Source organism: Coturnix japonica, chromosome 7 (genome assembly GCF_001577835.2).
Source record: "Coturnix japonica isolate 7356 chromosome 7, Coturnix japonica 2.1, whole genome shotgun sequence".
Taxonomy (NCBI): Eukaryota; Metazoa; Chordata; class Aves; order Galliformes; family Phasianidae; genus Coturnix; species Coturnix japonica.
The window spans coordinates 13889745-13915491 of record NC_029522.1 but is presented as its reverse complement, the minus strand read 5'-3'; the positions used below and the strand labels follow the sequence as shown (position 1 = coordinate 13915491).

The 25747-nt window shown below is 38.4% G+C and overlaps 1 protein-coding gene across 1 annotated transcript in view; it reads right to left on the bottom strand.

The window, feature by feature from the left end:
* The window catches only part of PDE11A (phosphodiesterase 11A), a 118134-nt gene that overhangs the window by 24139 nt on the left and 68248 nt on the right, over window positions 1-25747 (bottom strand). The window contains exons 10-14 of the mRNA XM_015868349.2: window positions 24408-24458; window positions 8411-8557; window positions 8198-8305; window positions 2914-3023; window positions 141-231 (exon numbers count right to left, since the gene is read on the bottom strand). Coding sequence (XP_015723835.1) covers window positions 141-231; window positions 2914-3023; window positions 8198-8305; window positions 8411-8557; window positions 24408-24458 — 507 coding nt within the window. The remainder of the gene's footprint in view (window positions 1-140; window positions 232-2913; window positions 3024-8197; window positions 8306-8410; window positions 8558-24407; window positions 24459-25747) is intronic.

The window sequence follows — 25747 nt, the reverse complement described above, 5'->3', positions numbered from 1 at the left end:
GTACTAGATGTGACCTTTGAGGTAACCAATAAATAATTCCTCAAGGAGAGGGCATTAAAAAGATACTGTATGTGGTATTTCCTTTCCCTGGCTGAAACTGCCCAACAGCTTATAGTGAGATTAATAGTAATGCTTTGTACCTCACTTTGGAGAATCATGACAGCATGATTGAAATGGTGGTGCTCCAAGGTAGCAGAGGTGCCGTAGAGCTGAGCTAAGGCTGATCCGCTCCTGAAAGAGAATGCGAGAAGTCAACAAATGCTGCTCAGCTGCTTACAAAGCAGATTTCAGAGAGAATTTAGTAATGAAAGCACGCAGCCACACTCGCTCTCACCCATGTCAGCAACCATACTTGAGAGCTGGCTAGATCAAAATAGTCATTTATAGCCAAATACATGGCATTTATGTTTATGCTAAATACCAACAGCTGACTAAAGATAATTCCTGGAACAAAGTTATGGAACACAACTTCCAAGGAGCCTTAGAAGTGCTGCAGCACAGCACAACACTGTGCAGTAAAAACAGACTGTATCATCCTTGAGCAGGGCTCAAGTAACTCTTCTGTTACTTTTTATTTTCAGTTATTAGTATATATTAACAAAAAAAAAAAAAAAAAAAGGCTTACAAAAAGGTTATTCCATTCCTTTAGAAACAAACAAAACAAAAACAAGTTCAAATGCGGTGAGGTTCTATATCTAAAAGCATGTACTTAAAAAAAATACTAATGCAAACAAAAAAATAGCAGCAAGAGCAGTAAATGTAAAAGTAAAGTTTAGCATCTGTCTAGAATGTTTTTTTAATAATCATGTTTATTATCTAAAACAAAATTAAGCTTCAAAAGGCACAGAGCAATTGGGTTTCCCAAGTTTAAAGAAGAAAATCCTATGAAATACAGTTATTAAATTGAGAATTGTTGGAAGGTGCAGAGAATTGAACTGGACTGTCAGAATAGTTACTGTTCATCATTACTTCACTTCTGGGACCCAGCCTAGAGCGACAAGATGGGTTTTCTTTCCAAAGAAATGAGAACAAGAGATTATGCTAGAGACAAACAGAAAGAGTCTCCTAGGAAAATAGACTATAAAACTGCACCATACTGCTATTTAATTATCAGAAGCAGCTATATTAGAGAGAAAGATGTCCAGGAAACATCATCCCTAGAGAATGTGGTGTTGAGATATATAACAGAGCCATTTCAGACAGCTGTGATATTGCCTTCATTGTGTACCTCTTGAACTTTCAGAACACCGAACAGTAGTGCTGAACACAAGATAGGAAAACGTGCTTAAATTTGTAAGCCAAGTTAGAGAAATAAATCAAAGCTGCTGTTATGAAAACTACAGCTTGTATTTTCAGGGATATTTTGTATGTGTGGGAATCTTTATCTTTTGTTAAATGTCTTCAGCAATTTCGTTATAGAGTCATAAAATGGCAGTCTCCTCTTTGTACTCAGCTGTCAAGGAAGTGTAAGTGATAGCAATCTGATGCTGAAATCTCTGCCTCTAAGTCAGCCATCTCACTGCACAAGAGATGTGGCTGTGTAATGCTGCAGTAGAGAAGTGGTTAACTTAATCAGAGCCTAAAATGGCCTGGATGTAAATCTTAGGTTTCATTTTAGTAAATTAGGAACATAAACATCAATCAGCTGAGCTTCCCATTTGTCTCGTCTTTTTTGATTCTCCTCAAGACTCAGCTGCAAACAGGCACCTAGCAGTGCTTGGTAACCTTTGCACCATGAGCTCTGTCTTTCGAGCACTGCAATTGATTTTTCTTGCTATAGTGATTGAAGATACAGACAGTGTCACTGTTTCATTGAGATTGTACAGCAGCACCAAAAGCTTAGGAAGTGGCAGCTTAGCAAACATCAGAAACATCAATATGAGTGATGTTCACTAAGGATACTCGCCCCAGAAACACAGCAGCCAGTGAACATTATGCGCTGCAGCAAACAGGCTATTCTTACTGCCTTTCAAAAGCAGATTTTGGAAACAATCTGATCTTGGTCATCAGAGTTCTCTTACCACCACTCTACAATGTACCCTCAAGCTTTCCATTAGCCTGCTGCTATTTCACTAATGTGTCTAAGGGTAGCAGCCTGGACGGTAAAAACAAATGTGAATCAGGGATGCTGGGTCAGGTCCTAAGCAACTTGAATAGAATGACATTCACTTTTGGAATTGAAAATGGTCTGGAGAGCAAGATTTCACTTAGGTGATGTAAGAATCTGCCTCTGGGATCCAGCCTTGTGCTGCAGTGTGTACTGACCGTGTCAAGGAGCAGCCAGCCCATCCCTGCCTGTGGCAGCAGGTCTCCAGGCAGGCTCTGAGAATTCTGGCATATGGAACAGGCCAAGGAGGTGGCATTTCTACAAACCAGGGGCAGCCCACCCACTGCAGATGATATGCATCAGAGTTCCAGCATGATGGTAGCAGTTTCATACTCCCATATGCCAGGAATTATACACTGTGCTTGCCTAAATCATCTTGAAAGTTGTTGGGAAAACAGGAATTCATTTTTACCCTTTTTTGTTTTTTGTTTTTAATTGCTTAACATAACACATTCCAGTCAGCATGAGCAACCCAGATAGATAGTCTCAGTATTTTCTGAGTTGAATACCAGGATTAGTAATAACCAAGCCAGAGAGGAACATCAAGTTTTTGCACCACATTTCAATATTTGGTGTCATCTCACAAGGATTAACCCAATCAACAGCCTAATACAAAGGACAAGGCAGCAATTACCCCAAAGAACAGAGAATTATAAAGATGGATAGCCCCTCACTGCATACAGGAATAAGAATACTTGGCCTTGGCCTAGGAGGCCTGAAATTAATGCTTCATTCTTTATCCTGGTCACCTTTTGCTCTTCTGTGGAAGAAAAACAAATTAAAGTAATAAGAATTAGAAAACTTACTTGGCTTGGAAGGCATTGTTGGTTCCCCTGTGGTCGAGGTCATGACACAAGCATCCCACAATCAAAGCTAAAATTTCAATTTCAGTCAGAATCTCTTGAAATCCTGCTGTCTGAGAACAGGAAAAAAATAGCAGCTGTAACTATCAGTAGCAGAAGAGATAAGTAATGTTAGTCCATCAAGCAACAGCCAACTTTGTTGTGATAGCATGAACATTTCAGTAAAGAGAAGATAAATGCTTTATTGTCATATTATGTTCCCCGCTGCATGTTAGATGGTTAGCAGAATAGATTCGTCCTTAGAGTGATCTGTTATTATCTCTCCATTGCATTTCCAGCATGGCATTCCCCCACTACCCAGAAAGCAGTAATGGCAAAAAGAGTTGAAAACAAACACCAGTAACTACAATGTAAGACAGGAACTGGAATTTCTTACCAGAGAAATACAAAACAGAATTGATTTATTTTTGAAATTATTGTTCAGATAAGCACTTTAACACAGATTTTTTCAATTTTGAGGTGGCCATCTTAGTTAATCCCTACTGTCAAAGAAATCTAATTTGTTAAATCAAAAGACCCATAAAAGATGCCAGCTAAAATATACTCTATGGAACTGGTTTGAACAATGAAGAGATTTGTTATGTGGGACACATGAAAATGAAATGAAGTGACATGATTTAAGGAGGAAATATCTCAAAAGGCATAATTCTGCTGCAGATACCCACTTGCATTTGATAGAAAGTTTTGAAAATTGATGTACTGAAATCCCCCACAGCCAATTCAGACCAGATATGCCATTGTGAAGCCTTACAACTATTTTTTGCCACTATACATCTTCTTGTAGAGAAGATGTGCTATAGCCTGAACTGCCTCGTGCCAAAAAAGAAACACTGCTGCTATTGCTAACCTCAGGCACCCTGAACAGGTCATGTCTGAGGAGGTGCTGAAAGCTGTTTGGGACACTGTATGTCTGGTGCACCTTACCCACAGAAGAAACAACATGGTTCTTCAAAACTTCAGAAGCATAAGGGCAAATTGCCTGCAAGAATGACTGAAATGGAAAACTATTAACCCTTTTCTTTCTGCAGTATCAGGCTTGAACCACATTCTCTGACTAGCTACATGATCCAGTTAGCAGGAGAGGAAATTATATGAAAGAAACATAAAATACAACATATTATACATAAAACCTAGGTTGAACAGTATGTAAGAAATTTTGAATTCCGCTGATTTTCAGTGGAGCATAGTTTCACTCACTGGCAAGAAGGACATTAAGTGATACAAAGAGTGAATAACAGTGGATTTGATGTCCATGCACTATTGCAGGAACATACAGCCCACTCAGAGATGCCACTCATTGTTGCAATACCAAGTGAGAACTCTGCTATTCACTTGGAAGACCATAAGTTCTACTTAAATAGATATACACTTAAATGCAAATATTCTCTGCTTTCACAGTCTAAAATGTGTCTGCAGTTAATTCCTAGTCAGTACAAGAAACCAACCCTGCCCCAGGTGCTCAAGTATATATTTTAGCATGAACTACAGAAGTGAGAAGCTTGCTACAAAAGCTTTATAACAGTGCATCAAAGTTCATGCATCTAAAAAGATAACTAAATATGAGGAAAAAAGATTCCATTCATGTAATATCCACTGGGGTACAGATTAACTTGAATATTACAAAAGGGCTTTTCCTGATTGTTTTTAAAATTCCAATAGTAAATACCCAGGCAGAGGAAGTTATTTAAAAAATAGTATTTTCTGGTTGTAGTCTTTAAACATTGCCCTTGCATAACAAAAATAATAAAGTTCTAATTTAGGGGAAAAAAATTGAAAAAAGCATTGTATCTGACAACACACCATGTGTCGACTTTCAGTCTAGAGAAAGCATTCACACTGCATTAAAGCAACTTAAAACATAAGTTTTATAATAGAATGTTGATACTGTAATAAATAGCTTTCAGCATAACAGAAGCTCTGATTAAACTCAAAGACTCAGTTTGTATCATAAATGCAGAGAGACTGATGAAGGAATATATTAACAGTAGCAATATCTTGAAAATAAATTCCACATTTAATCAAAAATATTGCCATAGAGTATACAAGAGAAATATAGTGTATCTCACTTAATAAGAACGTTCAATTTAAAACAATGTTATTGTTAAAAGATATCTTTTTTTTGCATTATGTTCAGAGCAGAGAATCATATTTCCTCATTTTTTGAATTTACACAGAGAAAAAAAATATATACACAGCTGTAAATGATGGCACTGTAAAATTTATTTTAACCAGCAAAAAAAAAAAAAAAGACCCATAACTCACGAGTGGCAGAGTCTCCAGTGAGTTATGGAGGTCATTCTCTCATGTGAGGAAATGAATTGCATTTGTTATATCTTGCGCCGCATTATATGTTTTGTTAGCACACCAGATGTGATTTTAATTTTATATTACTGACTTCTTCATTTTTACTTTTTGAACAAAGTATTAATATGCATCAAAGGCATTGATTATCAAGGCTGGGCTCCATTCCATGGTTTACTCTCACGTGACATTCCTAACTTGCAGAAGCAGCCTTACTTCTGTGTTTTTCTTTGGAATATTTGGGTGAGCCTGAAGCGTAGCTCACAGGACCAGGCTTGTAATTCTTTAGTGTCTTGGAGAGAAAAAAAATCTATATTTAGACATATGGAATATATGGTTCACACATGGAAGGCTGACAGAGGAGTGAAACACCTGGTTTAAGCATTGCAGGATTTCTGTTGCTTGTTAGGCCAGCTGGATTTTGCTCCTGTTCTCAACAAGAGCATGGTTAGGCCATTAGAGACTAATGTGTTACCATGTAACTGGTTAATCTGCTAGGCTAAACCTTCATGAAACTCCCGAAGATAGTCCTTTTTGTTTATATTTGTGGTGCAGTTAACGTTATTGATTTTCATGGAAAAGACTGTAACAACTTCAGGAAAGGGTCTTGCATACTGAAATATCCAAATACACAAACCCTGCAACACAGTACTGGGCACAAATCAGTATCTCTACAAGGCAGAGAATTGTCCCTTTTTGCAGATGAAAATCAAACAATGAGGCACACGAAGTAGGATGGCTCTCCCAAGAAGAATTCAGTATGAGCAAACCTTGTGCTATTACTAGTCTCATGACTATCATCTTTATGTCTCTTTTCACAAAATCAGTCTTCCTATCTCTGAAAGCAAGAGCAGCCAAGGCAGGTGCCACAGTGCCTGACTTCTGTTTTGCACCAAAGCCGCAGCACGGCAGGGCAAGACGTGGCACAGTCAAATGCCTCTGGTGCAGGTGCCCTGCTGCCCACCTGGAACTTCCTGCTCAACTCATCAGAAGCCCATGTACTGAAATGATCTGAGCTTGAAAATCCTAGATCACCTCCCACAAATATCTGTGCTCCCACACTTCTTGCTTAAAAGCATCCTGAAATTAAGCGTTGATTGTGGTTGCAGTTTTCCGCCTCGCCGTCCTGCTGCTGCCTGTTCAAAAAATCGCGATCTTCCTCCAACCCCCTGGCCGCCGATTTGCGATTTGGCCGCCTCCAGCTGAGACGGAGGTGCCCGGTAGGAAAAAGCTTTTCCCACCCAAAACAAAACCTGCCGCAAAGCCGGCCTCGGAGCTCCATCTAGAGGACGCTTTCCCCCGCAGAGGAGCTGTGGCTTTTTCGCTCCCGGGAGCGTGAGGCAGAAATTAACGTAGTTCCCAGACGTTGTCTGACTTGACCCTTACTGTTCAGAGTGAAAACCCTTCTATCTTTATATAACTTAACAACAACAAGCGCGCCGTACTAATAACACTCTTAGAATCTACCAATGCCCACGTTACAATGAGTTTTCATTTAAGATCAGCAGAAAGTGTCTGCATGAATATGTCACTGTCTGATACCACCCAGCTGCACAATCTCACTTCCAAGAGAAGGGGTGACTTCTCTCCCTTATTAAAGGTCTCTGTTTGCTTTGTCTCATGGTGTGTGACGCAGCTTGTTACAGCTCCCCAACTGCAAACAGAACCTAACCCAGACAACTTGCTGGACAGACCTAGCACATTGTCATTTACCTGCCTGGGGACCTCATTCTCTGTTTTTTCTTGACCAAGGTACAGGTTGTGCCACACAGATCATGCCAAACCAGGAACAAAAGCTGGAAATCCACACTAGAGCTAACTGTACCCTATGTATAGGTAACATGCTACAGGCCATCTAATGGACACATAATGCAGTGGAAAATTTCAGTGGCAATAGAGTGATCCAGTGATCTCACTGTTGTATGAATAGTACAGGCAGCACAGGCTCCACTGATAACACACAGACTGATAGCATGCAATCACTAGCCATGCTGGCATCTCAGCAGCAACAAGAATGTAAAAATTCAGTAATTAAGTCAGAAGATTGTTCTTCTGTCCCTGGGAAATGTTCCTGTATTTGAAAATGCAGCCTTTGCTTTGGGGATCCTCCTCTGATTGGTTCCTCATGAAAATATTCTAATATGAATTAAAAAGCACAGTGAATGTGTTGTACACACAGACACATTGTTTCTATGGTGCCATATTATGCAGAATCTGAAACATCCAGTACCACAGTCTTCTTGCTGATACTTCTGCAAGATTTAACTATTTAAATATGCATTATTTCACATGGCAAGGTTGATGTTGGGTAGGACGAGAGAGTGTAAAAACACTGATATTTTCAACAGAACTAAATTGTATGCTAAGAGAGGTTATATATATATACTACTGACAGTGATATCATTTAGCAAAACACACCAGTATTACAGTGTCAGATAAAGACAAAAGATTCACTTAGATCAATATGGAGGACGATGATTTAATGTTTTAAGGCAGTATTTTTCATTTCTACTTTGATGAAATAGGAGAAGAAAATATTAAATATCAACAAAATAAATAATTCTTCTAAATCTTCCATGTTTTTTATGTCCCAATTTAACAGTCCAAAATAACTGTCAAATTAAAGAGTTCCAAAAAGAAAGCATTATTATAGGATGAAGAACCATAATAACAAGCTCACTCCAAGACTTCCATCTGTTTTCAGTCACTTTAATATGCCTTTGATATCACTGTCACTAAAACACTCTAAGGTTTTGCCAAAAACATGCCATCTCAAGTTGAATAACCTAATTCTGAGTGTATATCTATTGCAAATGAATGAATATCACAACAACTAAAAAAAAAACATGTTGGAAAACATTTAGACAGGTAAAGTAATGTACCACTAAAAGATCTTGTGGGATTGTGTCTGTAGCAGGATACTTACAGTTAACATGGCAAACATTAGTTGGCACACGTTGAAAGCGTGTCTCCAGTTGTGATACAAAACCATTCGATAATTCTTCCTAACTGTCAAAAGCCACCTACACAGCGTCTGAAATGAAAAGTACAAATTTTATCAGGGCTACTAAATGCGTGCAAATGGACAGAGCGGTGCCAACATGGAAGCAGCAGATATCTCTGCAGAGCAGATGGTTACCTCGTAGTCAATTTTAAATTTCTGAACCATTCCAAGTTCCATGAACATCCGCAGGGCTGCAGTAATCATGGCATCCACATCAAGGGAGAAGTCATCAAAATGGATGTCATCAATGCCAAGCTCTGACACCAGAGGGATGTTTGCTGCCTGAAAATGCCAAAGGGAAAGTTCTGATTCAAAGCTAGGTCCTTTTTTTTTTTTTTTTTTTTTCCCTGTGTCTCTTAGAAGAAACCACCTGTACATCTGTTCTCATTTGCCAATATGTCCCCTGCTGTATGTGAATTCCAGGCAACAAAGCCTTCATCTGAGAAATACAAACTGGTCAGGCTAACAGAGGTGGGGAACAGGGGGAAAGAGAACAACCAGGTGCAAGTGAAAAATACACTCCCCATCCTAACTGTATGTAGAGCTCACATACAGTGGTTAGGCTGGAAGAGCTGACCACTTAACAGCTACTGCAGTAACACAATATATTCTAATGCAAATTACAATGCTGTAATGTGAGAAACATCTGGACAGCCAGCAGCTGTGAATTTTAATTGCTACCATTCAGAAACACAAAGTAAATATACTGCTCTGCAGAATTTCCTCATCCAAATGTTCTTAAGTTTATAAGCATACAAGAACTGTTTGCTTTATAATGTTCACATAGAACCAAGAGTAATACAAGGAATGTATAGCAAAAATAGTTTTCAAAGTAACAAAACACAACAAAACAACAACAAAATTGAGTTAAAAAGCTATAGCTAAAGCTTTATATCCTCTTTCATTTGATAGCAGATTCACATTCCATTTGTAATAGAGGAACAAGCTTTTTCTGTAGACAAAAACAAATGAGGGCATGTGTGTGACTGGCTCATGAATAGTTGTGCGCATGGTCATGCTTTGGGTGGCCAGTGGCAGCATCTGCAGAAGCCAGGTGGGGGGGCCAGCAGCCCCCAAGGATTTGCTTGCCCTTCCTTGTGCCCCTTCATAGCTGCCATTCATCTCCCCAGAGAAGGCAGGTGGAGGAGGCCTCTGCTGAAGAAGCATCTGTTTGCCCTCTCCAGCAGCAACAAGGTGATAGGTCAGGCAGAAACCTCACAGAGGGGCTGGGTCCGCCCTACGGGCCGTGAGCTGCACCATGCTGAATTTGTTAAACTTGCCTGGAGTCAGCTAGCATGGCATATCCAACTCATCACATGCATGTAAAAATGTCCATTTGTTCATTCCATTGTAAGTTCACCTTCACAGTTACAGCTTGTACACCTAACAGGTTACTTTTGAAAACCTGAACTTTGAAATATTGCACCACAACTATGACATGTTACTGAAAAGAAAAAAAAGGTTTTTCTAGACAAAATTGTCACCTTACATGAAGATTAAGCTGGTTCAGCCATACCATACAAGATCAGAGTGTGCAAATGTGTTCTGAACAGTGGTAACACTGCAGTACCAAGCTAGCCGTTAGCTAGAGAAATCTCTCTTTTCAGTTCAGTGCCTGTACCACAAAAAGTCATGATATTACACCATTTAGGTTAATGAAACAAACCCATCAAGCCAAGGACACTATTGAACAGCCTAAGGAGCATGCAGGAGAGAAGGAAGCTTGAATAACTGCATATGTACTTTGCCTGCTTTGTCAGCATACTGATCTGGATTGAACCAACATCTTTTTTGGAACAGTTGTTGAAAAATTTCAAATAGTTATTAATGACATTGATGGGACTTATGACTTAATGCTCCTTAATATCTGTCTGAAAAGCTATCCATTCAATTCCAACATAGAGAAAGAATGAAAATGCTGTTAGATGTGAAACAGGAACCCTGCCCCAAAGTATGTCTCCTAGACCTGCACTGGTCTTGCAAAAATTGTGAATCCTTGTCCCCTGGTTATTATTCAGAGTTTGGTGGATACTCAGGTTGCACACTAATCTTTATCCTGCAGACACACTCACTGTGTAGTAAATGTACTCTATTCAAAATATCTACGATGGAAGAAAAATATTTGTCCATTTTATTTATTTCTCTGAAAGAAGCCTTAAGAGCAAAAATGCTAAAACAGAACTATTGAACTGTAAGCAGCCCTGTTCGGAATTGCTTTACTGAAACCATCATTAAAAACCTACATCGCATTTTCATTGGCGATGAAGTGGGCTCTGAAAAAAAAGCCAAGTTTTAATTTTGGGTTTTTTTTTGCTCTCTCAAAGGAAAACAGATATTTCCCTTGCAATTTTCCACTGGAAAAAAACATATTTACCAACCTGTTACAATCCAAGTGAATATACTTGAAGCAGTTGCTCAACTGCAACTTTTTGTCAAACAGTAGAGAAATAACAATATATTCCAAATCTGTTACCGATTGAACAATAGGATATTAACAAAGCAAGTCAAAAACAATTTCTTCCCACGTCAGTCTGAAACTTTTAAATATTTATGAGATTTTACATCCCTAAATTTAACAGGAGTGCCATAATCCAAAATAACAGCTGAATTAATAGCCAGGAGATAACATTTGTATAAAAGAACCATTTGCTTTACAACAGCAATAAAGGAAACAACAGAATTATGAGTGTTGAGACTAATTTGAATAATGCTAAAAAAAATGCTGTGGGGCTGCAGCAATATTCTTGCTGCACCTGGCATTGCCTGTCCTGAGCTTCTTATGCTGCAAACTCAACAGTCCAGGGTTTATAAGAGATCAGTCATTAAAACGTCATTTTTTTAATTACAAAGATATAAAAAATATTCATAATACAGAATATTAAAACATATCCAGCCATCACATTTTGCTGCACTGCAGGAAAAATTCCAGTGAATTTCTTAAAATAGACAGCAACAATAATGTTCTCTTCCAGGAAGACAGAGGGGATGAAAGTACCACGACAATAAGAGGAAGGGGCAGGCAATTAAAATTCAACTTACACTGAAATTATTTTCTAAAGCACCCCAGTGATTTAGGATCACTTAAAAGGCTTGCTTCCTTTGGAATGTTTTTAAGTTCAATTTCCTCTTTCTAAAAACAATTAAGAACATTCTACACTGAAGTCTTTTTACCCTGTGGACCAAGCGATGTCAAGGATATTCATTCTTGAGAAATGTTCATGTGACTTCTTATGGTAAATTAAAGCTGGATGAGATTCCACTGGTCACATCCCTGCTTTAATTCCAAGAGGTGATAATATTAATCTTGAAATGAGCCATGAGCTGGAGTTAGCTCAATGAACGTGACTGGTCTTGCCCAAAGAAGTACAAATTTAGTAGTTTCCAGGCTGGGAAACTCTTACCACTTGTAGACAGCTTGAGAAAGAGAGCATCATGTCCCCACAAGAAAGTGTGAGGCCAGAGGCTGTAGCTACCCCAAATCTCAGATGTGCACAGACTGGAGTGGATATGAAAAGGGGGAAACAAATGTGCCTTTGTACTCAGTTCAGAATAGAAGGCAGGTTCTCCTTTCCTCATTGCTCTGTTATCATGTAAATTGCTTCATAGGCTTGGTACATGTGAATGGTGGGGAGGGAAATAAGAGACCCATCAGATCTTAACTGAACAATATTCAGCTCTTTAGTGACCACTAATTATGACTGTAGTTCCAAATACATGGAATAACTGTTAACTACAGTATCCCAATCGTGGCCCTATCAAAGACAGCCTGTGGTTCTTGTTCAGTAATAACAAGTCTCTCTGCTGCTATGGATAAACAAAACCTAAGAAATAAAGAAAACTTTAGGAAACCAAGGAGTCCAAGTTTTAGGAAAATACTGAGAGCTGAAATACTTCCAATAAAAGCTGTTATCTGGTGCTTACACCTTAATGCTGCTGAAAACAGGTATTTCACAGTTCTGGAAGCATGCATACAGCATATACTGTACAAAATAGTTTCTTCATATTGTTAGCACAGAACTAGACAAGAGTGAAGTATTCATTCCTAGTCTTTTGTTCTTGAGACAGTATGTATGTGTGTGTGTGTGTATGTCAGAAAAATGCAGTATAATATGCATACACACTGAGCATTTTATAGTGTTCTCACTGTTAGGGCTGGATGAGGCGCTTGTGAGAAACAGCAATCAATAACCACAAGTGAAAGGGGAAACTTCTGCTGCTCTTACAAAGTCTGTTTCCTGAGTGAGATATAAGTATTATATTCAGCTTGGTTAATGTTACTGCAAATTGCTTTCCTTTTAATCCTGCTTTCAACTTCTGTCATATACCACCTTAGTACCCTCCTAATGGCCAACAGTGCCATTGAGAAAGTATACACAAAACATAGCATTAAATGACGGCTTATATTCATTAATGCCACTGTGGAAAAAAATAAAATAAAATCAATTTGTAGTTATAAATGATACAAATAAAAGTTAGGGAGAGGGGCTTTTATTACCTCAGAAAATGTTTTTAATGACAATGAAATTCCCTCTTCTCATTCCAGCTACTCAGATGTTCTTTCAGCAGAGACCAGCAGTCCAGTCACACTTTGCCATCATAAAAAATGCACACTGGCGACAGCTCTTTGTAGAGGAATAACTATATAACCTCAGGGACAAATATGAAATGGCAGTTTGGATAATTAGCAATCTTCTGTAGAAAAACTTGATTATGAAACAAGTCTGGATCAGTGATGGAGAGAGGGCAATTTGGTAGTTTGATTATCACAGGTCATCATAGACTGACTGGCAGCTTGAGAAGTTTCTCGCACAGAAGATACCCAAAGGGTGTAATTGTAAGAAGTTAATTCAGCATTACATATAATATATGAAAAGCCAGATTTTTACTCCATTTGGTACTAAGAACACAGGGCAAAACATGATTTGCACAATAAATGACTGTACTAATTCTTTTAACAGCATATTCATAGCAATCATATATTCCATATTTGATAATGTGATGAAGTCAGACTTGAGGCCCTTTTAAGTATCTCTACAGCATGACACTCAAAGAAGATTAGAAACTAAAAAAAGCTTAAAGGTTGATCATCAAAAACTGTACAGAAAGTATCAAAGTGGAGAATATTTAAATATGCCCTCTTCATCTCTCACGTTATCTTCAATGAAGCTATAGTGGAGACAGTAATTTCTGGTGGCACAGATTTTTATTTCAAAAGGGTTCTTTTTATGTATAAAGGCCCCTAAAAATACTTATGTTTATATCAGTAGGCTTTTAAAAAAATGTATCTTTATAGTCAACTATTAGCAGTAGTGGACAAATCCTGTGAATAGTCATATCCATGGAGGACCAAAGCCTGTCGTGCTCCAGTCTGACACATTTCTTACTCTCTCCAAAGGGCAAGAATCAAATGCTTCAGCTCAGCAATGTTTGAATGCCCAGAGCAACCCAGATTTAAAGGCCTCCATCTGTTACTGCATGCTGCAACTGGCTGCCCTTCACAGTGCTGCATCAGCACCTCTATTCCAATAACCAGCCCAGCAGGAGCAGTACAGCAGCATTTAAATAGGAGTTTATTATATTTACAGTAAAAGGAAGTGGGTGTGGAACAGATTTAAAGCATGCGTATGTATTCTCCTGTGGATTCAGCGTTAATGATTTTTTTTTAACATGACTGTCACTGCTGCCTTCTACAGTAAGATCTCATGGAGTCTGAGACATTTTCATCGGAGAATATTTCTCAAGACCAGCCCCTTACTCAAGCAGGGTCAAAAAGAGTAATACTTCACCTGCACTTCAAAAACTTTCATCAAATTTTGATTCCCTGAATGAAGTCACTGTAGGAAGCAATACATGAGTGGATGAAACCAGAGACTGGAGTGAAACAGGAGTGGCATTATGGTCCCATCTGAAGGCAGGTGGGTGAAAGCATGAGATAAGGAGAGCTTGCCATCCTATACGAACATTTTGCTACCACCAGATCTACAGGATTACCATCTTTTGTGCACTGGTTGCTGTGAGTGTTTTATCTAGCAACCGTTCAGTTGTGAAAGGCATCAGAAGTCCCTCAAACGGCATTTAGTGATGTTAAGATCTTCCCGAGTAACCCACCAGATAAACAGTAGGTTGCAATTGTAAAAGCAAGAACTCAGGCTCTGCTCCAAATCCCATGGTGGCTGTCCAAGCCCTTTACTGGAAAAGGTCATTGGATTATGTCAAAATCTCACATCTGAAAATGAGAATAATGCTATTCTTGCATCCAGCTTTGAAATCTGCACGTGAAGCATATATATGTGGTAGCCACTGCTTCTTCCTCAGTATGCAAATTAACAGTGCAGCATGCAATTTAAACAAATTGTGGAATAAAGAAAGCTGCATTTGGTCTTGTTTCAAACGTTATGTTTTCAAAGTGGTCAAGTCATATATAACTACTTCTGAGCATGATTATTGCTATTTTCTTTAATTAGAATAGAAACCTCTTGGCATTAAGAAAGCTATTAATTCTGCTCCTTCTACTGGAACAAGAAAAGTAGTCATTAAATAATATCACTAACAAATATAGCATTTGGCAAATGTTTTCATTATCACACACTGCAGTCGTGACAAAAATATGCTATTTACTTTTTGGTTTTGGTATAATGGCACATGTGCCTGAGAGGAGGCCACCCTATACTTTCATTTTTAAAAAGGCAAAGGAAGAAATGTCCTTTTCACTTGCTGTTTTCAAAGACAAACCCAGCATTACATCTGAAAACCTGGAAGTATTTTTAGTGTTCAGTCAGTCCTGCCTGAATGTGCCGCTTTCTGAAACCGAGACCCTTCAAAAGGAATAAAAAGGTTCACAAAGATAAAAATATTAAATTAAAAGTTTTGTTAACAACTGTAATAGGAAAGATAGAAAATACATTATTTATTTTGCTAAAAATCAATCCACAGCATTAAAGTTGTTTCTTAGTACACTGAAACAAAATATATAGCAGTCTATAAAAGCAACAAGAAAATTCTATTTTAAAAGATCAGAGACATAAAATAAAAACAATTAATGGTCTGAGTATCTATTATTCTTAAGGCCAAAGTACATAACCACAGCGGCCCAGGACTGGAGTTTTACAGGGCATGCACATTGTACACAATGATCTCCTGAGGCGCACAGGGGAGTGTTCACGTCCCTTTGGCGTATGGTGATTAGGAAATAGTCAGTGAGTCACATACTACAGGCTAGCAACTGTCTACTTTTTATGAGCATTGGTGCAGATGAGAAGCTCATACAAAAGAGTCTATTCAGTCTCAGTCCCAGAATTTTAAACAAATGCAAGTGGCAAACCTAGGGCAAATATTTCTCTGTGGTACAAACTAAGTGTCAGGCATGCTCGGCTGCCATTTCCCACAATAGCCCCATTTGGTTTGGGTAGGCAGAGTCAGCTTTGTCTTGAAGAGCAGAATGGGTAATGAGGACTGATCCCCTCATGCCTATAAATTTGGGAGTGTGAGGAAAGAGAGACTGAAAGGCAGCCTTCTTCACAAGAAGATCTAGGAAGGTGAAGGCAGGCTTTGGCTTCTTCCTTGAAGGCTCAGAAGAGGAACAAACTGATTAGAAGTGGAAGGAACAGGGTCAGGGTTCTCCTCGCAGAGGATGTGCTGTGAAGAAGCAGAGAGGAACCAGCTCTTCTGGTGGAAAACAGCTCAACTTGTGCTCTGCAATTCTAAGCAGGACACATTTGAGCTCATGAGAGAGGAAGAAAGGAAGGCATTGCCAAGAAGAAAGACAAAAAAAAACAAAACAAAACAAAAAAAAACCATCAATAAAATAAAGAAAAAAAATTCCTTGCTGGTACCACAGTAGCACATGAACTGGTTTTTCTGTTTTTCCTGTCCTAGTGTACTCTGGCAGCACTCACCACTCCCCTCTCAGAACCTGCAGGAGCTCTGCTCACAGGCCATTGCCATGGGAGCGCTGCCCAAGCACTCGGCAATGACACTGGATGGTGTTCCTGCTGGTCACTGAAGTTCTCTTTGTAAGCACCTGTGACGAATAAGGCTGGCAGATCAGTGACTGGTGGAGAAAGTTATACAAAATATATGAGAGGACTACTACATTGCTGGGAAAAAAGTCCTATTTCAGGTCTTCTAGAGTGACACCTATTGCAAACTATTGCTAGGCAGACAATAAATAATGTTGAAAATACCAACAAATTTAGAACATACATTTACAGAAAAATCTATTGAGAACTCTACGGCAATTGTTCTTGAAATACGATTTATCTTCTTAGTTTTCATCAAGATTTGATTGCAGGTTTAAAAAAAAAAATAAAAAAATCCACTTTGGATTTTTATTTCCTATTCTGGATCCATAAATCACTCCCTGAGCACACTCAGGACAGCTCAAAAGTCCTCAGCAGGGTCAGTTGAATTCCCACTCCTTGAGCCAAAATACATTCCCCCCACATCCAACCTGCAGAGCAGCAGGGATCTCTGCTTTACACATGACCCACCACCTCAACACAACATTATTGCTGAGAAAATACAAAATTTATAGATTCTGTTTTTTTCAACAAAAATAAATAATCAGAGCTTAAATCTTGTGTTTAATTAGGTCCTTATTTACTACCTAGACCTTACTAGCTTTATAAATTTTCTTTAACAGTTGCCCTTCACCCATTACTATTTTGAGATGGAAGCCTGCAAGATAACCTTAAGTTCTTGTTGTGTGTTTTTTGTAGAGTTCTTAAGGAAGGTGTTATAAATAGAATTAATCAGTCCCTAATGCAGTAGTAAGATATTTGATGGATATTACCGCTCTTTTTCTCTCAGATCTTCCAAGTTAAGGTTTTGAATATAATCACATTGTATACTTAGAAAGTACTGTGGAGGGGCTGTAGCAGCAGCCATGTGAACAGTGAACCTTGGTGACAAGGTCTGTCTGCGTGACGTTCAGGGACACTGAGGACTGTAGAAAGCTGCAGAGTACACCTAATACCTGAGCCATCACTGACTCAGAGAAACTGCTAAGATGTAGACAGGTGAGAAATGAGCCAGGCAAGGAGCTGGATGTGGGCCCCTATGGGGCCACTTTGCTGTGCTGCACCAGAGTCTCTGCCATGAGACCTGGGCCAGATGCTATCCACAGATGAGGTCCTCCCACAACCTGCTGAAATACTGCAGTGCTAATACTGCTTACAGCTTTTCCTTATCAGCACAGTTCTGTGCATGGCAGCATGGAAAGCAGCATTTGTTATATCACATTTAAGCATCCCAAAAAGGATGCTGTATGTGCAGGTGGATGAAAAATGTGCTGGAAAACACTGATACCTGAAGTTTGCAGCTGCTCTGTGTGTACTCAGTCCTGGGTATAGCTTGTTACAAAGCAACACATGATGGAACACTTCATAGAAATGACTTCATAAAATATTCAGTTTCCTGTTTTTGCCTGGGGTGCAATCTGCACATTTTCCATACAGTTTGACCAGGAAAGAGAAGTGCTGGAGTATATTTTTCATGCATTTAAAGTGTTTACACTTTTAATAAAATAGACTAAAAATGCAGAACTACCAGCATCAATTTCTGTGTAAGAAAACACAAGTACACTGTCTGGGATTTTGCCCAGACTAAAACAAGAGACTTCTGAGACTATACCAATACAGGAATCCCTCAGACAGATATTGGAACAATATAATATCACGAACAAGGTTGTAGTCTCCAATAACTGCTTTACATAATATATGCTAATCATAGTCTTTGCTTGGATGACGCATGCCCATACACCCCAAATATGAGCCTATTCAGAAAGTGTGTGTATCCATGCAATTTTTTTCCTTCCAAAAATCACAGAACTTTATCTGATATGGCGCAGGAGCAGAGCCACTCACACACTCCCATACTGGGATCAGGTCTCCCAGCACTGCCTCATCCTGCGCCAGCTGATGGAGGAATGCACAATAAACACACTAGATACAAGACTGTGGACATAACATGGCTGAACCGTCAGGATACTTCTGCCAAGTCTCTCTATGGCCGTGCAAAAAGGACATGCTGTCCATGCTGCTAACGTATTCCAGTACGCCCACACGCTCAAAGGTTACGATAGTGTGAAATTGCACTGGGATTACCTTTTTCAGGATTTTACCACCTAACAGAAACACTGCGGAGTGCTCAGCCTTAAAGTGGAGCAAGGATGGCACCCAGTGGCCAAACAGATTCATCTCAGAAAAACGTTTCCAGCTATTTTCCATTACTCACATTTTTGGGCTTTAATTATAAAAAAGGTTCTACCTCTACTGTGAGCTGGTTGACAGGTGAAAGGGCCTTTTAATGGCCCTGGCTCCTTTCTTTAAGGCACCTTTATGTTTCCTTTTGTAGTTGTTTGTTTTTTTTTTGTTTTGTTTTGTTTTGTTTTGTTTTGTTGGTTTTTTTTTTTAAAGCCTATAGAAGTGCTACCATTAATAATTTAAAATCAATACTAGCGAACATTTATGACAAGCAGCTGTTTGCAACCAGAACCTGGTATACAGAAATAAACAAGGAAAATATTTTGTCCCCGTGTAGAATGCATGCTGGGGGACAAAAGGAAAGATTTCTTCCTGATTTTAAAATTAATATTGCTATTAAGGATTTTGCTTAATTGCAAAATTAAAGTTGATAATATTAATGACAGACATACTATTTCTATCCAAATGGTGAAAAGCAACTTGATATTTTAACCAGAGAATTCCCACCTACATATTAAATTCTCCTGGGTCTATAGAAGGAATTCAAGCCTGGTGTAATAATGCTTTTGATTTTCAAACATTACTCTGTTTTTCTGTATTTCTTTGACAAATTCTTTCCTCCAGATGGAATGTGGGGAATAACTCATTCCTGACTGACAGGGAAAGAACTACAACAAACCCACAGGGAAGACCTCTGAAACTACCATCTTTCATTAGTCCTTCTAATTTCTCTAACGTTGATTAAGTAGACAAATCTTTGCTACACTGACACTCCTCCTGTTTGAAAACCTTTCCAAATATAAACTCCCAAGGCTACCATGGATCCATGGATACTCAGGGGTTTCCATCAGACCATACCTGCAGTTTCAGAGATTCCTCTGCAGCATTAACATTGAGGGCAGCGTCTCTTCTGGGTGAGAGAGTGATATAAAAAAAAAAGTAGTAGTTTTTTTTTTTCTTTTCTTTTCCCTCTTCTAACAACATTGATGCAAGGCACTGGATAATAACATAACAAGGACAGTACTGTGTCAGACTAAGGTTCCTTCTAAGGCCTGTTCCTTAACTCAGACTGACAGACATAGGGAGTTCCTCCCAGCTTCAGCAAGCTGCACCTCAGAGATTGCCTGAGCCAGAGGCAACTGCCTTCATACATCAGCCCTTATTTGCCTTTTCCTTCTGTTATCTAAAAAAAATCTATGGCTATAGATCCCAATTTAACCACATTTTCCGAAGGGTGATCTTTAGTAAGATTGAAATCTATGCCCTAAGAATTTCTTTAGATGCTCTTTAACCTAAACACTGTATGAGAAAAGATCACAAGCAGCCTTTCACTACTCCTCTTTACCATGCCTTTCCATTTCCTCTCTTCACTGAAATTTAAAACCATTTTCCAGTTTCACATATCTTTGAATGACAGAGCATTAGCCCTATGTCAACAGATGAGAGCTTCACATTTCAGAAATTAGAATTAAAAAGCAATATTTTATTTTTAATCACAATTTATTTGCAATCATTTTCTGTGCATTTCTGCCTTCTTGTTTCCATGACAACTGAAGACACAGGCACATGTAGAAGGGTACAAAATCATGTAATACAATAAAGATCTCAGTTTCATGAATTATGAAGCTCTCAACACTGTGCTCTAGGTCTTGTCTTACATCAGCTGTACACGTGGAAAAACAGAGAAAATTCAGCTGTGCTTTGCATCTTGCACACGTGCATTTCCCAAAGGGGAAGGTACACAGCTCAATACTAACACTTCAGCCCCCCGACCTTCTCCTTATTTTACTCTTTGCTGCTATGCATAATGGGACCTGAGCCACTAGAAAGGCAACGGGGAACAGCTCTGTGTCAGTCTCATCCCTTCTGCCTCACCAAAATGTAGTCAAAGTCTGTGTGACTGGTCTTGGTGAACAACCTTAAAAGTACTTAAATATGTGAATAATTTCCTACACTTACTGAGCAGTCTGTGGCTTTAAACAACTCTAGGTGCGTCACCATATTCACAGCTGCAACCATGGCTTTCTATGCCACTTCTGCAGCCATTACAAGTCTGTGACCCAGTGTTGAATCCATGTTACTGGGCAGATCCAAAGTGTCAACTACACAGCCAAGTGTGGGAAACCTCATCTTCCTGCTACACATTTACACACTGGGAATAGTTTGTAACCTAAACAAAAGGCAGCTTATCTTTCTGTAATTCATTTGCCAAGTGAGACTAATGTAATTTTTATAAAATATTACAAATGATTTAATTACCATGATATGAAAGTAATTAGTGTAGCTCTAAGTTGAAAGATGATGACACAGCAGAGAATAGTGTAGCCTAGGAAAGCATTCCCCATCCTTACAGAGTTTGGAGATAAAAAAGATATCTAAAATCATATTTTCTGTTGTGCTGCCACTGTTCCATTTTAAGGGGGGGTGTAAAAATTCTGACAGCATATGACACAAATACCAAATTCACTTAATCTCATACATTTGGTGCGTCTCCCAATACCAAACTCACATAAATCAGACATATTCATTCAGTTGTTTACAATGTCACATGAAGTAGCAGTCCTAAAAGTTGTTTCCCATTTTGGTTCAACTCACTTTATTTTTCACTCAATTAATACCTATTTTTGAGAGACACACAAAAGCCCTCCTTTGTGAAGGCAAGTCTTAGCTAGCTACACCTCAGGCTATGGAGTTGAGAAATACAGGGATTGTTATTAGTGCTGTATTTTGAATCAAGGCTCTAGAAAGCAGGTGATACATTATTTTCTGTTGTGCAGATCTCCCATGTGCTGTTTGACCTAAAAAAGGGAATCTCTCACAGGGCTATAAATAATGCATTAAAGTCATTAAATATTGATTTGGCTTATACCATTCACAGCTGCACAATTAGGTTAGCTTTTTAAAAATAGGTTCTTGTATATTACCCATAATAGGGCAGTGTTTACATATTCTCTTTGGAATCTATATTAAATTTAAAAGTGATGTGTGTTTGTGGGACTGCTTGTTGTCTAAATCACAAGACTTGTTCATTTCTGTCTCGGAAGGCAGTGACTTCTGCTATAAATATCCTGCCCTGGACACAGCTCTGCATTCGTTACTCACGTATCTTGGCTTTCTATATTTGTCTAAAAGGTGACTATTTTTAGGCTTGGAGAGCCTGCATTTCAATGAAGAGAAACCTTGCACTGAAGAACAATGCTATAGGATATCATCAATCCTAGATTAATCAGACTTCATTAGTCCTAGATTTTCTAATCCAATACTGCAAGTGCTTATATTTAAACACTAGCACTAGAACATAATGAAAATAGATTTTAAAATTATACATATATCTAGCTTCTCAAAGAATAAAAAGTAATGTTGATATGGTTATGATTCACTGTTGTTTTAATTTAATTTATCCCACCAAAATTCATTTTGAATTTAGTGCTCTTATGCTGATGGTAATGATGAGACCTGTAGTTATAAATCAGGTTTAAGACTTAACTTGGTCATTATCAGATGTGCAGTATCCCCAAGAGCACTGCCTCTTATTTTATTACATTGGTCCACAACATCAGAGGCAGGTGTGGGGGGTATGGCAGTAGAGGTTGAACCTTCCTATTAATTACTATTATTGTTTTGTTGCCTTGGGACAGGATGGCAGCAGAGGGACAGTCTGACAAAATGGTGTCTGACATGGAAACACAGATGAAGCAAAGGTGCGTCACTGAATTCCTCCATGCAGAAGAAATGACACCCACTGACCTTCATTAATACTTGCTGGAAATTTATGGAGACGAAACAGTTGATGTGAGTACAGAGAGGTGGTGGGTGGTGCATTTCAGTGGTGGCAACAGTGGGTCACACCTCTACTGGTGCAGATTTTTCCATGCACATTATGGAGGCTCTTGTTCATCTCTGATGAAAACACACATGGTGGTGACTATACTGAAAAATAGTGACTTGTATCTAAGAATTTGCTCTATCAAATAGTGTTCTCATGCTCTTTGTATCTGTTGTAGTTTCCATGGAGATAAATAGTAGGCATTACTTCCACAGTAACGGACATACGTTTTCACTTTTTTCATACATGTCAAAATGCACATCCTCTTTCATATAAACTGGAAGGGCAGTGCATATCCCACATACAGATAAAATGGTAGGCATGGTGCAATTAATTCTGATTAATAATTAATTCTGATTCAATAGCTTGTTCTGGAAACTCTATCCGTTAAGCTTCTGCCTGATTTTTTCCCATTTTAAAAACGTAACTACTTTCAGGAAAACACACCAATTTTATCTTGCATACCTACTCAAAATTTTATTTAAAATTTGTTTTATACAGGAATGAAAAAAAGACCGAAGCTTGAATTTTTTTTGCCAGAAACCTTGTTCTATCAGAAAACACAGTGCAAAAGACTGACTATCATGAATAAATAAATAGAGAGTGGGAAGACCACTATGCAGCTTTATTACAGATGCCAAAGTTAGCTAAAAGCAGCAATATCTTCAGTCTGCTGAAATCAATGGCAAACCTTCCTAGGGTCAGAACATCACCTACAGAAACTAAAGGCTCTGAACCTAGATCTAAGAAGCACCACTTGGATCTGTCTTGAGGGCTATGTCCCCCTCTCATTGCTGAAAGGAGCTCACCAGGTGATGAGCGTGCTCTTTCCATCCCACTAACTCTAGGCACTGGCAGTAGAACCCTCAGGCACCCCCTCGAGGTCAGCAGAGCTGCACCACACTGCCTCTGAGTTGCACATCAGCCTTGTGCCTCCTGAGTATCGCATGCCTGCTGGCGTCAATGCTAGCAAATCCCAAAAGCTTTAATGCAAATACTGAAAAGGACTGATGACATGAATTTTTGGAATAATGATTCACATAATTAGGTATTCTTCTGAGAAAAATACCTCCATTCACTAATGGGACATTTTCTACGCATACAAGCATTTTTAAACTTGGCTTTCAGATTTTTATAATAAAAGCTACATTCTAGTAACATCAGAATTGGAATCTCTTCAGAAACATGCAAAAACAGTTTGATATGAATCAGTGCTGCCACTTTTGCTTTCAGACAGTTGTAGACACCTGATATGAAACAGTCCAGTTACATTCCATGGTCTGTTATCTTACCCTCATTTTTCATCATCCCAAACTAAACTTCTCCCTGTATTGTCCTGCTCCACAACCAATTGTACTCCACATATTTTCCCATTCAAACAGCTGAAGAAAGGTGCTTCTGTTAAAAGCCAGTAGTGATCTACTGGCATTACTCTCATTTAGATGTTTCTGTCAAGGGTGTTGCTCCTGTTTTGATTGAATAAGAACATCAGGTAAATGGTAACAGGCATTTGCACTGATGTGCCAATAAATCACTGAAATCAATGGAGACACCTTAGCCCCAAACACTTCCAAAGGGAGGAATTGTTTACTAGCTAGTCAAGTCTGCAAGGTGACCCTCAAATAACAAAGGGCTTATGCAAAATATAACAATATCACAAATAATGATAAAGAACAGATTTCTAGGCAGGTAGGATACACAAGGAGACCTTAGCAGGAAGATCAGCTGCTAGAACTCCGCAAGAGGAAAGACAGAAGCAATTTTATCCCATGGATGGATGGCCCTCTCTGGGGATAAGCTCTCTGTTGAGAACTCATGAGACAAGCTAGTCTTCTCTCTCCCTCTCTCTCTGTAAGATCATCAGTGTAGGACACAACAAAGGCTACCCAGCACTCATTTTTTGGGGGGAATTGAAAGTAAGACAAATAGTGTTATCACATGTCATCATGTTATTTTCCTTTATTTTAGCCTATCGCATAATACATTCTTTCATGACATATTGCTAATCATGATTTCAACTTTTGATACAAAATAAAACTTTAATATGCATGCAATTTAATTTACGATTATATTTACAGAAATAATTAAAAACTTAAATCCTTACCTTAAATTTATCAACTTCTGCCTTTGAACATGTTGCATGATAAGATAAAACCTGCTCCAGAAAAAAAGATAAAAAATACTTTTGTAGAATCAACACGAAATAATAGGGCTCTGTACTGCAGTCTAATCAATGATTTTAAAAACAAATTTAATTAATATGTATGCATGATAATTCAATTCTGAATATCAACATACAATTATTAATTGCAGGTTATCATGTAGCATTTATGTTTTAGGTAATTTGATAGGGAAATGTGGATACTAAGTAATTTCATAAGTGCTCCTACATTGTTATCCTGGACTTCTGCAATTAAAATAGAAAGAATTTAAGGTAAAAATAACTGCAGATTTATAGACATTAAAGAATGCCTTCTCTATGCTGTAGAGCTTCAATGCCTCTGCTAATGGCACATCATTGCATGGAAATTAGCACCTCTGTGCTACTCCTGTCATTCTCTTCATTTCTGTCTTGGAGTAGAAAGCATCGAATGTAACGCATAAAATACTGTATATATAGTGTAACAACCTGGAAGTATGCATACATTTAAATGGCATACATTATATACTTACATGAAGCTACTAGCATTGAGCAGTCGCTCCAGAGGTTACAAAAAGCCATCCTGTGCATGATAGGAGGCAATAGTCCACAGGAGAGAATGGGAAGCCACAGTACTTCTACCAAGAATCTCACCCCACAGAAACATCTAGTCTGCTTGTATAATAAAACTCTGATATAGACTTCTAATTTTAACATTGCTTTCATACAAATGTTTCTGCTACTCATACAAATAACTAAACACTCTTACAAATGCCCTTGGCTTGCAATACCTTATAGCAATAAATCCAAGATATATTAACTCATATCAGTTTTAAAGGTGTTGACTTTTACAGTAACAGGAAATCCCTGCACTATGAAAGATTAAATTACAAATGCCAATTTACTTGTTCTGTGCCATGTTTTACTTTTCATAACTATATATCATATCCTTCCTCAAAAAATATCTATTTTCTGCCCTAATGTAGTTTCTCTTGGAAATCTGTAAAATTGCAGGGGGGAGAAAGTCTTCTGCTTATGACAGATTATACCTAATACCAAAATTCTTGTCAGGCTTATCCTTTATCTGTATTCATATCCCTGTAGATTTTTGCTGTCCTCTCTAATATTCATTGTTCTCATTTTTTCAATCACACACAATTTTTGAATCATGAAATTCAGTCTTTCCTCAGCATTTATTTACTTCTTGGTTTTCTATTTATTAGTCAGTCTTACAAGAATTGTATCTCTGTGTTTGGGTAAGAGTCTTTAAATAGTATAACTCAAATTGATTTTATATGATAACA